The 13,940-nt window shown below is 44.8% G+C and overlaps 1 protein-coding gene across 3 annotated transcripts in view; it reads right to left on the bottom strand.

Moving 5' to 3' along the window:
- Positions 1 to 13,649, bottom strand: part of nfia (nuclear factor I/A) — a 127,137-nt gene extending 113,488 nt beyond the window's left edge. For 2 of the 3 annotated variants that reach the window (XM_073475862.1, XM_073475860.1), the window contains exon 1: positions 2,055 to 4,392. In XM_073475862.1, coding sequence (XP_073331963.1) covers positions 2,055 to 2,649 — 595 coding nt within the window. In that variant the 5' untranslated portion in view covers positions 2,650 to 4,392. Of the gene's footprint in view, positions 1 to 2,054; positions 4,393 to 12,787 lie in introns of those variants that run through there. The other variant, XM_073475861.1, reaches the window with a different exon arrangement.
- Between the last annotated feature and the right edge of the window lie 291 nt (positions 13,650 to 13,940).

A 13,940-nucleotide genomic window follows, 5' to 3' on the forward strand; every position in this document is an offset into this window, starting at 1 on the left:
AAAACTCCAACAAACTTAGCTGCTGCGCTGCGTGCCAAGTATTCAGAGCGGCTGCCAAACGTCTCCTCTACATGCCTCGGCCACCGCTCGCTGCTGCTCGCACAAATATTCCAACCAGCCAAATTATTTTCCCGTGGAATCAGCCGGAAATCAGGAAACATGCTGAGCAATCACCGCAGAGATAATTGTGTTTTTTTTCTTGCAACGGAGCGAGTGGTCCTGAAAGGTGTGTGCCACCGAGCCGCTCTGCTCACAGAGGTTCAGTTTCCTCTGCTTTACTGACCGCTGATGACATGATGGCTGTCTGCAGCAGATAACGTGTTTGTCTCAGAGACTCGGAGCAGCTTCTGTGAGAGGAAGATGGATTTCATCCTCAAACTAACAGATAAACAAGTTTCATCGACTGAGTTTAAATCTGATATTTAAAGGACACTGATCATCTCTTCTGTCAGACCGTCTCAATTTTATTCATAAAGATATGACCTTTTTTTTTTCCTCATGAAAAATAAGAAGTAATTTTCAGAAGTTGTTGCAGCTCCTCGACCTGCGTCTTGTATTTAAATAACGTTATAGATCAGCTGATGTCACCTGCTCATGAAGTCAAAACCGATCAGCCCATTTGGGTTTTTCAGGGCTTATAATTAGTAATCAAAGAGAAAGATTATAGATATTTTAAAATAATAATTAAAATAACTAATTTACAATTTTAATCTACATGTACTTCACTTGAGTATTTCCATTTTTTCACTCTGCTATGTTTATTTGATTACTTGAGTTACTATGCAGATTTCAGATATTCAGTGTTGACAGACTTGAACTTGTTACATTCAACCAATCAGAAAGTGCTGTGGGCGGGGCCACGGCGTGTTGGCTACAGACAGACAGGTGGTTTCATCAGAGGTTAGGTACTGCCTTTTAAATTAACTTATTTTATCAGCAATCAGACCAAAAAATCCATCAATAATCAGGAAAATGCTGAATGTTGGATCAGACTGATAATCAGTCAGTCCCTTAAAAAATGACTGAATTTATCCAAACTCCTTCAGAAACAAGAACTTCTGAGACAAACGAAGACAACATGAAGGAAAAAGCCAAACAGGCTGAGCTAACGTTCACGTGATGCTCTCAGGAGAATTTCATGATTACACACTGATCAGTAACGACGGAGGTCAACCATCAAAATCTTTCTCTGGAAGACACCTCGAATAAATCTTTGGCATGTTTCAGTTGACATTTACTGAGAAGAATCAGCCAGAATAAACAGATATACTGATGTGTTTGATAATGTTGGCCACGTAGCGGTGTCTTTCACACTCTCGGGCCGGTTCAGTCTGTAAAACACACATTTCACTGCGACAGAGCTGCACAAAGTTTGGCTGCCTCCTAAAAGTTGATGATTTGAGTCATCAGTCATCAGGAGCAGCGTTTCCAGATGGGAAATGCGAAACTATCGAACCACAACTGGCGTCATCATCGCTTACAGCAATCAGGACGGGCTGAAAAGACGTCAGGAGAGACATAAGATTCCTGTTTCTTTTGCTAATCTGATCATGAAATGATCTGAGATGAGACAGCGTAGGCTCTGGGTCAACAAAACCATTTACTCAAGTACTGTTCTTTGAGGTACTTTACTTTTATTTATCTATTTCATACTTCCTCTCCACTACATTCATTTGATATTATTGATCGTACATCGTATGGAGAGCAAAATTATCGTACATCGGGCAACGCTGTTGGAAACACAAAGTCCTGATTCTGCAACAACCCTTAAATACAGCACACATCCACAATGAACACACAAACTTCCTCTGACTCAGGTTTGGGTTTTCAGTCAACTTCAGTCAGAATCTATAAACTATGAACGGCTACAGGAGCTTCAGCTGCAAACTCAACACCAGAGAAGTGATGTGAAGCCACGAGGCACCAGGAGCTTCACATGTTGTGTTCAGTGTCGCTGTGACGTTCACACAGAACAAACAGAGAGCTGCAACAACCAGCAGCTCAGCATCACACACACACACACACACACACACGAAGAAGAGACTGGGACTGACCTGCGTGCACGAAGTAGGCCAGGTAGAGATCCAGCTCCTTGACTGAAACTCCAATGTGATGCGGCTGCACACACAGACTGGGGTTCGAACACTGAGGAGACTTTACCAGCCTCTCCCCGTCAGTACTTTCGAGGGGAATCCCTTTGAATAAAATCACCATGACCAGGTCCAGCCTCCACACTTTGTCTGCCTGGCGCAGGCAGTCGATCCTCCTCATCTTGCCCTTCTGGTCGGGGTTGGACAGCACGCAGCACGGCGCCTTCTTCCCCGTCACCGTCAGCACAAAGTCCTCCCTGAACTCGGGCCGGATGTCCTTGCGCAGTTTGGCCAGGAGGCGCGACGCCCACTTCTGCTTGACCTCGGGCTTCTCGCTGAGCAGCTCGTCCTTCACGGCGCGCTCCTCCTCCTTGGACATGCGCTTCTCGTGCTTCTTGAAGTACTTCCTCTTGCGGGCCTGCAGGTTGAACCATGTGTAGGCGAAGGCCCGGACGTGGGGCAGCAGGGCTTCGATGAAAGGATGGAATTCATCCTGAGGGACGGAGAGAAGATAGAGACGTGGTGAGAAGGTGAAGCACCGACGAGTTAATGCAAACATTCATCCAACACATCAAACAATACAGTTTCCATCTGTTATTAACTTTAAAGTAAGTCATCTTGTTCGTCTCTGTCTAACAGTGTCACGTGTTGGTATCACGTTGTTCCATGAAGCTACATGATGTTCAGAAACATTCACAACTCAGCTTTTCAGTTCATTCTGTTCATTTGACTGAACTCTGAACAAAGTTCGGCTGCACAAACAAGAGTTAATAATGAGTAATAAGGACGTGTGGTGGAGAACTCTTAAAACTGTTGTTTTCTTAAAGGATGCTGGTGTGGTGAGATCATTCCAACCAACTCTCAGTAGTATTCAGTTGTTTTACACACGACACAAATGATCTGCAAATTTCAGTGCTTTTACATCAGAGGAGGAAAGACAGGAAGGAGATGGAAGTAAAGATAAAAAACAACGAAAGACGGAACGACAAGAAAGAAAGGCAGGAAGAAAGCATGGAAACAGAGGAAACAGAAGAAAAGAAGAAAGCAGAGGGAACAAAGGAAGAGAAAAGGAACAACACAAAGAAGAAAACTAAGAAAGACGGAGAGAAAAAGTAGTGAACAAAGAAGTAATGAAGGAAAAAAGGTGAACAAAAAGAAATCAGGAAGAAAAGAAGAGAAGTAAAGCAAACAGAAGGAATGAAAGAACAGAGGAATCAATAAAAGACAAAAAGTAAAGTTTCAAATACAAACGGAAGAAAGATGGAGAACAGGAAAGAAAGAAGCACGAATGAAAGGAAGAAAAAATAAATCAACGAAGTGAAGCAGAACACAAACCAGTCATCTCAATAATCAATAATCAACAACAATCAGCTGGTTAATGACAGCCTGTCTCGCCTCCAGTCTCAGGTCTGAATGTGGGTCAGTTAGGGTCTGTAGTGGTCTGAGGTGGTCTGAGGTGGTCTGTAGTGGTCTGTAGTGGTCTGAGGTGGTCTGAGGTGGTCTGTAGTGGTCTGTAGAGGTCTGAGGTGGTCTGAGGTGGTCTGTAGTGGTCTATGAGGAGTCTGTGGAAATCTGTGAGTGGTCTAAGTCCAAGTGGAAAACCTCCCCGACCAACACGCGCAGCCACAAACACGAACAACAGCCCTGCTGCTCTCAGATCAGCTGATCATGTGCAGGACTTAAGGTGTATTAAAGGTGCACTATGTGGCTTTTGGCTGCTCGGTTAGTTATTAAGGTGGGAATGTGGTTAGACAGCATGTTGTGGATTAGACCCAATTTAGTGTTGGTTACGTCTGCTCTCCTCCTCCAAACCCCAAAACCACCACGAAACCAGGCTCATCCAGACGGGCTGAACGAGAAATGAACACGTCAGACTGAGAAACCCAGAAGAATCAGCTGTTTATGGTCCAACACAAAGACCAGAGGAGCAGAACCAAACATCCACACATCTTAACGGATGAAAGCATTTAGTGGTGGAGTTATACTGTCGGTGGGAACATGACGGAGAAGGAGAGCTTCCAGTTTAAATGTGATTACAGCTGATAACCTGTCAGGTCAGTGAGGTGAGCAGCTTCCTGTCAAACCTTGAAATTATGATTTTTAATGTTTTGAATATTCTTACAACGACGCATTCGTCCTCTCTGAGCTCACACGTGTTTAAAACCATAAAAAGATTTTGAATTCATTTCTGTTGAGTGAACTTTCTGCTTGTTTCAAGACTTTTCTAGAAATGAGCATCAGTGTTGTTCCAACACGTCACGGCCGTACGACGAGGAAGAGCCAGAATAAAATGTTGGAATTCTACGTTCACAAATATGAGACAGCGTATCGACATCTGTAAGTGAGAAACCACCTGATATTTTTGATGAGACGTCGGGACATTTTCCAGCCGTGTTTGCGCCCTCAGACAGCCCAGTCACCAGGATTAAATCTTCTGTAAACCACAGATATGTTTGTTCGTGTCATGAGCTGTGAGCCACATCCTGATGTCTCCAAAATGTGTCAGATCACATTCAGATTACATGTTTGTTACTGAACTTTCATATCAGCAGGTGGACGGGAGACGAGGCAGTGACCACAGTTCAGGTCTGTGCTTCAACGTTTGGACATTCGAAACCTGTTGGAGACATTTTCCAGCCGTGTTTGTGGAGACAGAACGCGATCTTTTCTGAATCCTAACCAAGTAAATAATACAAACACAGCGTAGTGACAACATCAAATTAAAAGTTGCAACATAAAAACACATCTGTGGTTTGCAGTGGCGTACTTTGCCAACAGTTCTTCTGGTGATTGTGTTGCTTCAGATCAGTGTGAGCTCTTCTCTTCTGCAGTGATCACAGCAGACGAGCTGTTTGGAGACATCTGATGTTTCTTTGGTTGTTTCTCTGTTTTAAATCAAGTCTCCATCTTCTTCAGTTGTTTAGCAGAATGCTGCAACTCTGTTTAGTGAAACTATGAAACTTCCATCAGCACTTTTCTGTCAGGTCTTTATTTTTTATACCAGCACACGTGTGAATTTGTACTTAAAATAAGAGTGACGTTGATGCGACGAGGAAATAAATGGAAAACAGCGGCTGTCAGGACGAAACAAGTCGTGATTCGTGTGTCTATAAATTCTGCAGCAACACGTAAAAAACACTGATATGGTCCTATAAATATGTTTTTGTTTGGTTTGCAGGGTTTGGAGGCTCGTCTGTGAAACCTGTCATTTCAGTTTTTCCGTCTAAACACAGACGGAGAGAAAGAAAAACAGCCGAGCGGTTTCATCATCGAGGAACAACGATGGAGGAAAAAGAACAGAGAGAACACAGACGGACAGAAAACATCTTCATGGAACATTTCTTATTTGGATAAAACCCCTCAGAGGGTTACTGAGCAGGACGGGATGGAGGGGGGAGACAGAGGGAGGAGGAGGGGGGAGACAGAGGGAGGCTGGAGGCCCTCCCCCTGTCTCCCTCCTCCTCCTCCTCCTCCTCCTCCTCCTCCTCCTGAGCCACGTATTGAAAAAAAAAACACTCGACTATTCATAGATCAAAGAGACTCACACACATCTCGATACGTGCAAATGCCTCCGACTGGGGTGGCATGTGGATACTGACACACACACACACACACACACACGCGCGCACACACACACACACACACACACACACTGCAACAGCCGCCTTATCAGGTCACTTCTGAGTCCTTAAAGTTGAACATTTAAAGACACAGACACGTCTGGAAAACTCCTCAAACACACTGAAATGTTTTCACAGCGTCAGAGACTTTATTTCACTTTTATTTATTTTTTTTAGGACAAAAGTCCGTCAACTGTCATCTGCTGGTTTCAAGAATCATGAAAAAGAGAAAGAAGCTGATTCACTAACTTTTACTTTTTTTGGACATAAATCAACTTGAATCAAGAATTCAGGACTCTCATGAATCAAATTGAATTTTCTTGCCTCGTGTGCAGCGTCCATGTGAAGCCGTCCTGAGACAGACTGGTTCCTGTTGGAGACACGTCTATATATTTTTATTGCGTGGGCATTTTTTTTTACTTTTTACTAAAAGATGTGTGAATAAAAACAGAAGCTGTCGTCTGCTGGTTAAAAGACAGTTAAAAGGAAAGATTCTCTTCAGATTTTTCTTCTTGTTTGGAGGAAATTTTGACTTTTTTTCAACACAAACCAAATTCATTCGAGAGTTTTCTTGATTCTCGTGCAGCATCGATGTTTTTCAGTGTTTTTCAAAACACTGACTTCTGGAAAACTCAGCCGATATATTTTTACTGTGTGGGGAGATTTTTAGTCTACAACAAACATTTTGTGAAAAAACAAGAATCATGAAAACAGCTGAAAGAAAAGATTCTCTTCAGATTTTCTAGTTGTTTGAGGAAAAATTTGATTTTTTTTGGACACAAATCAACTTCTGTTAAGAATTTTCTTGAATCAAGTGTAAATTTTCTTGATTCTCGTGCAGCATCGATGTTATTCTGTTATTCTCAAGACACTGATGCTTATTTCTGGAAAAACTCTCGAAACAAGTTGATTTCTGTTGGAAACGGATATTTTCACTTGCACTGAAACAAATTCACGGACGATACGATTACGAACACTAAAACATTGTCGTTTTAAGAATCACAAACAAACATTGTGACGTTAGTGACGACTCTGGAAGCTTATTGGATCCTGAAGTTCAGAACGAAAACGGTTCACTTCAGATTTCCTTCTTGTTTTTAAACACATCGACTTCGTTCAAGAATTTTCTCGGATCAAGTGTAATTTTTCGTGATTTGTTAGCAGCTACACATCTGAACATAACTGGGATCCTTTTACAGAATAAAGATTAAGAAGATAATAGTTCAAAGAAGCAGATTCACTTCAGAAAACATAAATCAAGACTTTCCTAAAATCACACGTGTTTTCTTGATTCTGGTGCAGCAGTCGATCTTATTCTGTGACGATGACGCTCATTTCTGGAAAACTCTAGAAAGAAGTCGATTTTTGTGAGGAGACGACCTACAAGTTAAACGTACGATGAATAGATACGGCTGGAGTCATTTTAATTTTTCTTCCGTTAATTATTCTCATGTTCAGACTCAAACCAACAACATGTCGGTCCGTCTCTCCACACTGTGGACACTCCGAGCCCAGAACTCCTCTCACATATACAGTTTTATTAACATATGAAATGTTACTGTATCAGGAGGACAGGCATTAATCGAGGACTATTTTCAGCTGCGGTTTAATCCACACCAGTTAACAGTTTGTAGACAATAAAGGAGCTCTCGGGCACCGAGGAAGAAGAAGATCTGTCGGCTGTGAAACACTCTGTACTTGTTGGGAGATGAATTCTGTTGCTTTGAGGCTGAACATGAGGAGAAATATTAAGTTTGAGCTTCTTTTATTTTGGGAGGTTCAGCTGGAGGTTCTGGGTTAAATATTTTAAAAAATACAGGAAGTTCAGGAGTTTTTTCCAGCAGAAAATCTTTAAGTCAAATCTTGTGTGTGAGCTCTCACACTAAAGAGGAAACTATATCTACAGGCTGTGCATTAGAGCGCCAGCTGCAATGCTTTTTTTTTTTATATAACATTGTTCACCCTCCCTTGTCAAGGGGTCTGAATACAGCACATTGTTTCTTCTTGGAGACGGTCCAGGCGAACGGGTTTGTCTCCAAAAGCGCCTCCAGCCGCTCTGCAGCCAACCTGCAGCTCTGAAATCTCACTCCAGGACGGCCGAGAACGCCGCCTTTTGTTATTTGTGGTTTCTGTTCGCGCTGAGATGTGTTTCTGTTTGTGTGTGTCCTCGGGCGGTTATTAGGACGACGAGCGGCTGCTGGACGGATGATGTGTTCAGTCTCCACACACACACACACACACACACACACACACACACACACACACACACACACACACACACATTCCACAGTGGATCTGCAGCTCGGCGGCTCTGGATGTTCGTTGGAGCCACATACCAACATTCCTCACAGCCCAGTGCAGCGTTTCAGCTTCCTGACCCGCTCACACCGTCCTCCACCGACGTTTCCTCCGCCGCTTTTTTCACACTCGGTCCGTCGGCCGCAAACAAAATCCCACTTAACAAGTCACTTCGTCTCATATTCAGCCTTAAAAAACGTGCTTTTCTGCCAGCGGGGTGAGATAATCCCTCTTGTTCTCAGCTTCCCCTCGACTCAGGAATGTTTTCTGAAATGTGTCTTGAAACAAAATAATCCTGTTTCTGCATCCGTGTCAAGAAAATGATTCAAGAAGACTACTGAAACAAGCTGAGTGATATGGAGACATTAAAATACGTCTGGTTCAAGAAATATGTAACACTTCAGGACGGGAGCCGGACCTCAGTGATCCACTGCAGACGCTCCGTTTGTTCCTAATTAAAAACCTGATTTTGTTTCTTAAAACTAAATAAATTTCAGAGTCTCTGGTCGGATGATCGATCTCGTTCTCTGTGCAGCTTCTGTTGTTTCAGATATTTTATAGAGTTGAGTGTCAACATCGAGAAATAAGAAAAGACAAATATCTCACCAGAACCAAAAGATTTATGAATTTAAGATGATTCGTATTGAAAATGTGAAATTATCTCAACCTTTTATTTTTGACTCTATAACAGACCAAACGGCTGCAAACAATAATCCATCATATTCTCTCATATTCAAGTCTGAAAATAAATCATTTTCAACCTTTCTGGTCGATTAATCAAACTGGTTCTGCATCGACACGAGCCAGAACAAAGCAGAACTCTGCAGTAAAAAACAAGAAGAGACTCTATAGGAGAAGATATTGATTGATTTGAGTCAGAAGCATAAAATTATCTCAACCCACAGGCTTGTTTTAAGGAAAATGAGATTTTTGAGCTATGTATGAGTAGAGTATGATGTTCTTCACTGTGTTCCACTTTTCTTCATGAACAAGTCGTGTCTGTTCACATCTGGCCCTAAAAATGTGTTTCTGTTTTTTTTCAGACGGGTGAAAATTCGTCCAGTTGTTCTGAGATAATCCCACTTGTTCCCAGCGCGCTCTGTCTCTGTCTCTGTCTCTGTCTCTGGTATTTATTTGTCTGTATGTTAAAGCTGCTGTGTCTGTGTCAAGAAAGGCGACGTTTCATTTGAGCCCATTTTTAATAAAAGCAGGTGAAAATCATCTCATCTCCCTGGCAGAGAAGCAGATCTGGGAGCTGAATAAAAGCCGCCTGTTTAAAACGTGCTGAGGAGGGTTGGAGGCGGACGTGTGACGCGGTGTCCCGGGGTTCTTTCTTCGTCTCTTTTGGGGTCAGTCTTTCTTTCAGCGTTTTTCCCTCCGAGGAAATCAGCGTTTCTAAACCTGCGAGGGGAGTCTGAGAGGCGGACTGAGGCTTACACGTTCCCCCTCTGCACCTTGGTGACAGATGTAATGGGCTCCTGTAACAACAACCCCCTGAATAACAGTCATTTAGGGGAGCAATAATGGTAATCCTCCCTGCCTGCCTGCCTCCCTCCCCGTCTATTGACACCCACACCGACACACTGAGGGAATTACCGGCGTGTCGCTCGGGCTCAGTGGCTCGCCGCCGAGGCCCGACTGAGCCGCCGAGGCCCGACGGTTAACGGCTGCTGACGGAGGAGGAGGACGGCGGCAGCCTCGACGACACAAAACACACCGATACACACTGTCTCTGCACACACACACACACACACACACACACACACACACACACACACACACCGATATCCAAAAACAGCTCACTTAACGACAAACTAAAGAACATTTCAGCAGAATGTGGTTAAAGTTAAAGCAGAGGAGAGTTTATAAACTGAATCATGTCACACAGATATTATCTGTGAAGACAGACGACACTAACGAACGATCATCTGTGTGAACTTTTCTTCGTACAACGTGTGAATCTGCCTCGGTGAAACGTTTCCTGCTCCGGACTGAACAGATTTATGATTTCCAAACATGTTCAGGAGATTAAAATGTAGTTTAGAAGATGAGATCTTTTTCATGATGTAAAAATACACAAATCGATTTATGACTAACAATCTCCTCCGGATTGATCAGTCGAACACTTCTCGTGTTTCTGATTTTGTCTTTATTCATCTCTTTCTTGTCTCCGTGCTCTGCTCCTACTGACCTCTTGTGACCACGGAAGGATGTGAAAATCTTGGATACTTGTTGCCTTTTCTTCAAAATCAATAAATATTCATATGCCAAAAAAAAAAAAAGAGGCCATCGGAGCACCGACTTAAATAAACCTGCTGAACGCCCTGGTTACGTCATTCTCACGATTTCTGGCACGACGACGACTAAACGTGTCGTTTGTGACGATCCCGACGTTTCTCATGATGAAACAAAGTCCCCAAAAAATCCACAATAAATTAAAACAGTTAAATTACAATAAAATGAAATAGAGAGTTTTGTTTCTGGGCGCCCCCTGCTGGCTGAGAGGCTAAACGCAGGCGCTTCCTTCACCGACACTCTGAGACGCTGAAACTTGACGTTTCAAATTCCATTTAATTTGCTTTTTTCTTGAAATCCTCCAACATTTACATTTTAAACAGTTTATTTGTGTTTTAAAATCAGGAAACAAAAGTTCAAGTTCAACCTGCATGATGTTTATCTAAAGAATCAGCATTTACTAATATTTTGGGCCAATATTAAATTTTAAAAATACATATTAATCATTGGGGTTTTATGGTGCCAAATAAAAAAAGCAGCGTGTGGGCCAGGCAGGTTCAGTGTCAGTGGATTACACACGAGCAGCTTATTTCACACACAAACACACACACTATTCCATCCAATGATCAAAAAATATCTGAAATTAATAAAAAAGTGATGATTAAATAATTAATTCAATAAGCAAAAAGAAAAAACATCTGCTCAGTGAAGAATTTGTCCAGTGAACACATCTGTTCAAAGCCCTGAAACACATTTCTTTCTGGCCGGCAGTTTTTATAAACCGACAGTCAGTCTGCTCATTATTGGTTTTACTGGCTGATAATCAGATTAAACGTTGAAGCTCGTGCTCGTTCCTGCAGATTTAGACTCGTCTTCAAAACAGACTGAAGCTCCGAGCAGAAAATCAAGACGACAAATCATTTTAGTGGATTCACCCAAAAAAAAAAAAATCAGTGAAGTCACAAAAAGCTGACGAGCAGCAGATTAAAACACGACGACATGTTGCTGAATATTTACAGCCAGGATCAATAAAAACACTCATTTATTAATTAATTTAAATTATCTTGTTTCTGGATTAAAATAAAGAAATAGTTTTAGTCACAAATAATAAAACATGACATTGATTTTAAGCCTCACAATAAAAATACATTTTAAATAACTGGTGGTTTTAAATTTATGACGCTGAAATATAAAATGATTTAAATATAAATGTGTGTGATTTGTTCTGTTTTAAATGTTAATTGTATTTTTAAGAAGCGGAGGTTAATTTCAGGAGCTCAGGACGATGAAGAGGAGGTCTGCAGCCAAAATCTCCCTGAGGTCACACCCAGGAAAACAGCTCTTAAATCCTATTTTTAACCTCTGACCCTGAACACACCACAGGGCAGCAGAGAAAAGCATTTTTTTACAGAATAAAATTAAATTCAAATTTAAGTTCCTGATGCATTAATATGGAGACGGTGCGTTTTAATTCATATTTAGGATGATGACTGTAAATACGTGCTTTCGTCCTGTTTGTCGCGTGCACGTGTCTCAGGTGAGCTGCTGCAGGTCTGCTGTCACCTCAGGTCACCTCAGCTGCTTCAGGCCCGAGCTGCTCTGAGGCCTCAGCGGCAGCGCGGAAGCGATTAATGATCAGAATCACTTTGATTCTACGGACCAGGACCGACCAGGACCGACCTGCAGCGGACAGAGCCTGGACCCTCCGGACTGCACTGGTCCTGGTCCTGGTCCTGGTCCTGCGTCAGGAGACACGCACCCACGTATTCACGCACAAACATGAAGCATGTTCCTAAAACTGAACTGTGGCGGCTATAAACTGAGACCTGACCGTGTTTCCGTGGCTGCTCGCTGCTCAGGCTCGGCTCGGCTCGGCTCGGTCCGCGGCCCGGCGGCTGCAGCCACAGTTGGAAAGTTTTGGGGCAAAGAAAACAGAAATAACCCGCAACTTCACGCGTCCAAATGACGCCGGTGCCTGAGAGCACGCATCCAATTTTTTGCGCAAATGATGGCGTTCAAACTTCAGCGGCGAAGCGAGGACGGGAAACCTCCGCACAGCTCCCCGCACACTGTGTCCCGGCTGCTCCCCGCACACTGTGTCCCGGGTGCTCCCCGCACACTGTGTCCCGGCTGCTCCCCGCACACTGCGCCCCGAGCTGCGGTCAGGCTGGCCGGGCAGCGGAGCAGCCTGAGCGGGGAGCAGCCGGGACACAGTGCGCCGCTGCCCGCACACAAACACACACCGGCAGCCGCGCAAACAAGCTCAAAACACGCAGACCGTGCGGGGAAAGTGTCCGACAGAGCGCGGAGAGGCAGGAAGGACCGCTCGGGCTTCAATAATTTAATAAGTGAAGTTTGGAGGCGCCTCCGCCGCCATGTGCTGCGGAGAGGAAGACGGAGTGAGAGCAGGGCTGCAGAGAGCAGACTATAGGAGACAGGCTATAGAGTCCATACAGTCCTCAGTGTACAGTCAACAGTCTATAGGAGGCGCAGAGCTGCACACAAACACCGGGAACACATTAGGAAAGTTTAAAGCTCACTCACCTGTGTTAGACATAGCGGAGAATACATATCTGTCGATCTAATCTTAGATCTGGAAGGTGTGTGTGTTTATGTGTGTGTGTGGGTTACTGTAACTCCAGCCTGTGCGCGTGCGTGTGCGCAGTGTGTAGTGTATGTGTGTGTGTGGTGTGTGTGTGTGTGTGAAAAAAGGAAAGAACAGAAAAAAAGGAGAGAGTGAGGGGAAGTAGAGCCCTCCTTGTGCCCCCTTCGCTTTCACATTTCCAACCAGGGCTGAACTTTGACCCCGCCTCGGGTTACATGTACTGTCCGGACCTGTTAGAGGCCCTCCGCCGGGGAGCGCACAACTTTGAGCCCAGACACGAAGAACATCTCCGGCAACAAGAGAAAAGTCCCGTTAGAGCTTCAGCGCTGATCACAGGCGGTCCGCGGGGGCTGGAGCGGGAGCGGCCGGTGCTGGCGGACGGTGCGGAGCTCCAAAACGTCCCCAAAGTGCATTTCAAACCGGCGGAGAGCCGCGGAGACCGGCGGACCTCGGCAACATGTCTGTCCGTCCTGCGGTGCGCTGTGGCCGGCGCGCGGCGGTGCGGCTGCTCGCTGCTCGGGACGGAGGGCGCGGTGCGGCGGCGGCGGGGCGGCAGCGGCAGCCTGTCGGCGGAGTCCCGGAACACGAGCTGACGAGGAAGGAAGAAAAAAGGCAAAACGGATCCCTGAGCTGCCAGACGGCCGCCTCGCCTCTAACACAGCCGACAGCTGCTTTCCGTTAATTTATCTCCAGCAGGAGGAGACTGAGCGCAGAGGGGGAGAGAGAGAGAGAGAGTCCGTGTGCTGTCCCGGCGCAGAGAGGAGCGCCACCTCCTCTCCGCTCCGCTGCTGTCCGCTGCTCCTCACAGCTCCGGGACCTCCGCTCGCTCCGCCGCCGGACTGCAGCCGTGTGTGTGTGTGTGTGTGTCCGTGCGTGTGTGTGTGTGTGTGCGTGTGTGTGGCCGCGGACTGAGCGCACTGACCCCGCAGAGCCCAAACTGATCACACACTCTGCTGATCGATCAGACAGAGAGGCATCGATCCTCCGCGCGCAGTTTCACAAGTACAATCCGGTGATGATGCCGCCGCTGTGCGTGTGTGTGTGTGTGTGTGTGTGTCTGTGTGTGTGTGTGTGTGTGGATGAAAGTGATCA

Source organism: Pagrus major, chromosome 11, assembly GCF_040436345.1.
Source record: "Pagrus major chromosome 11, Pma_NU_1.0".
Classification (NCBI taxonomy): domain Eukaryota; kingdom Metazoa; phylum Chordata; class Actinopteri; order Spariformes; family Sparidae; genus Pagrus; species Pagrus major.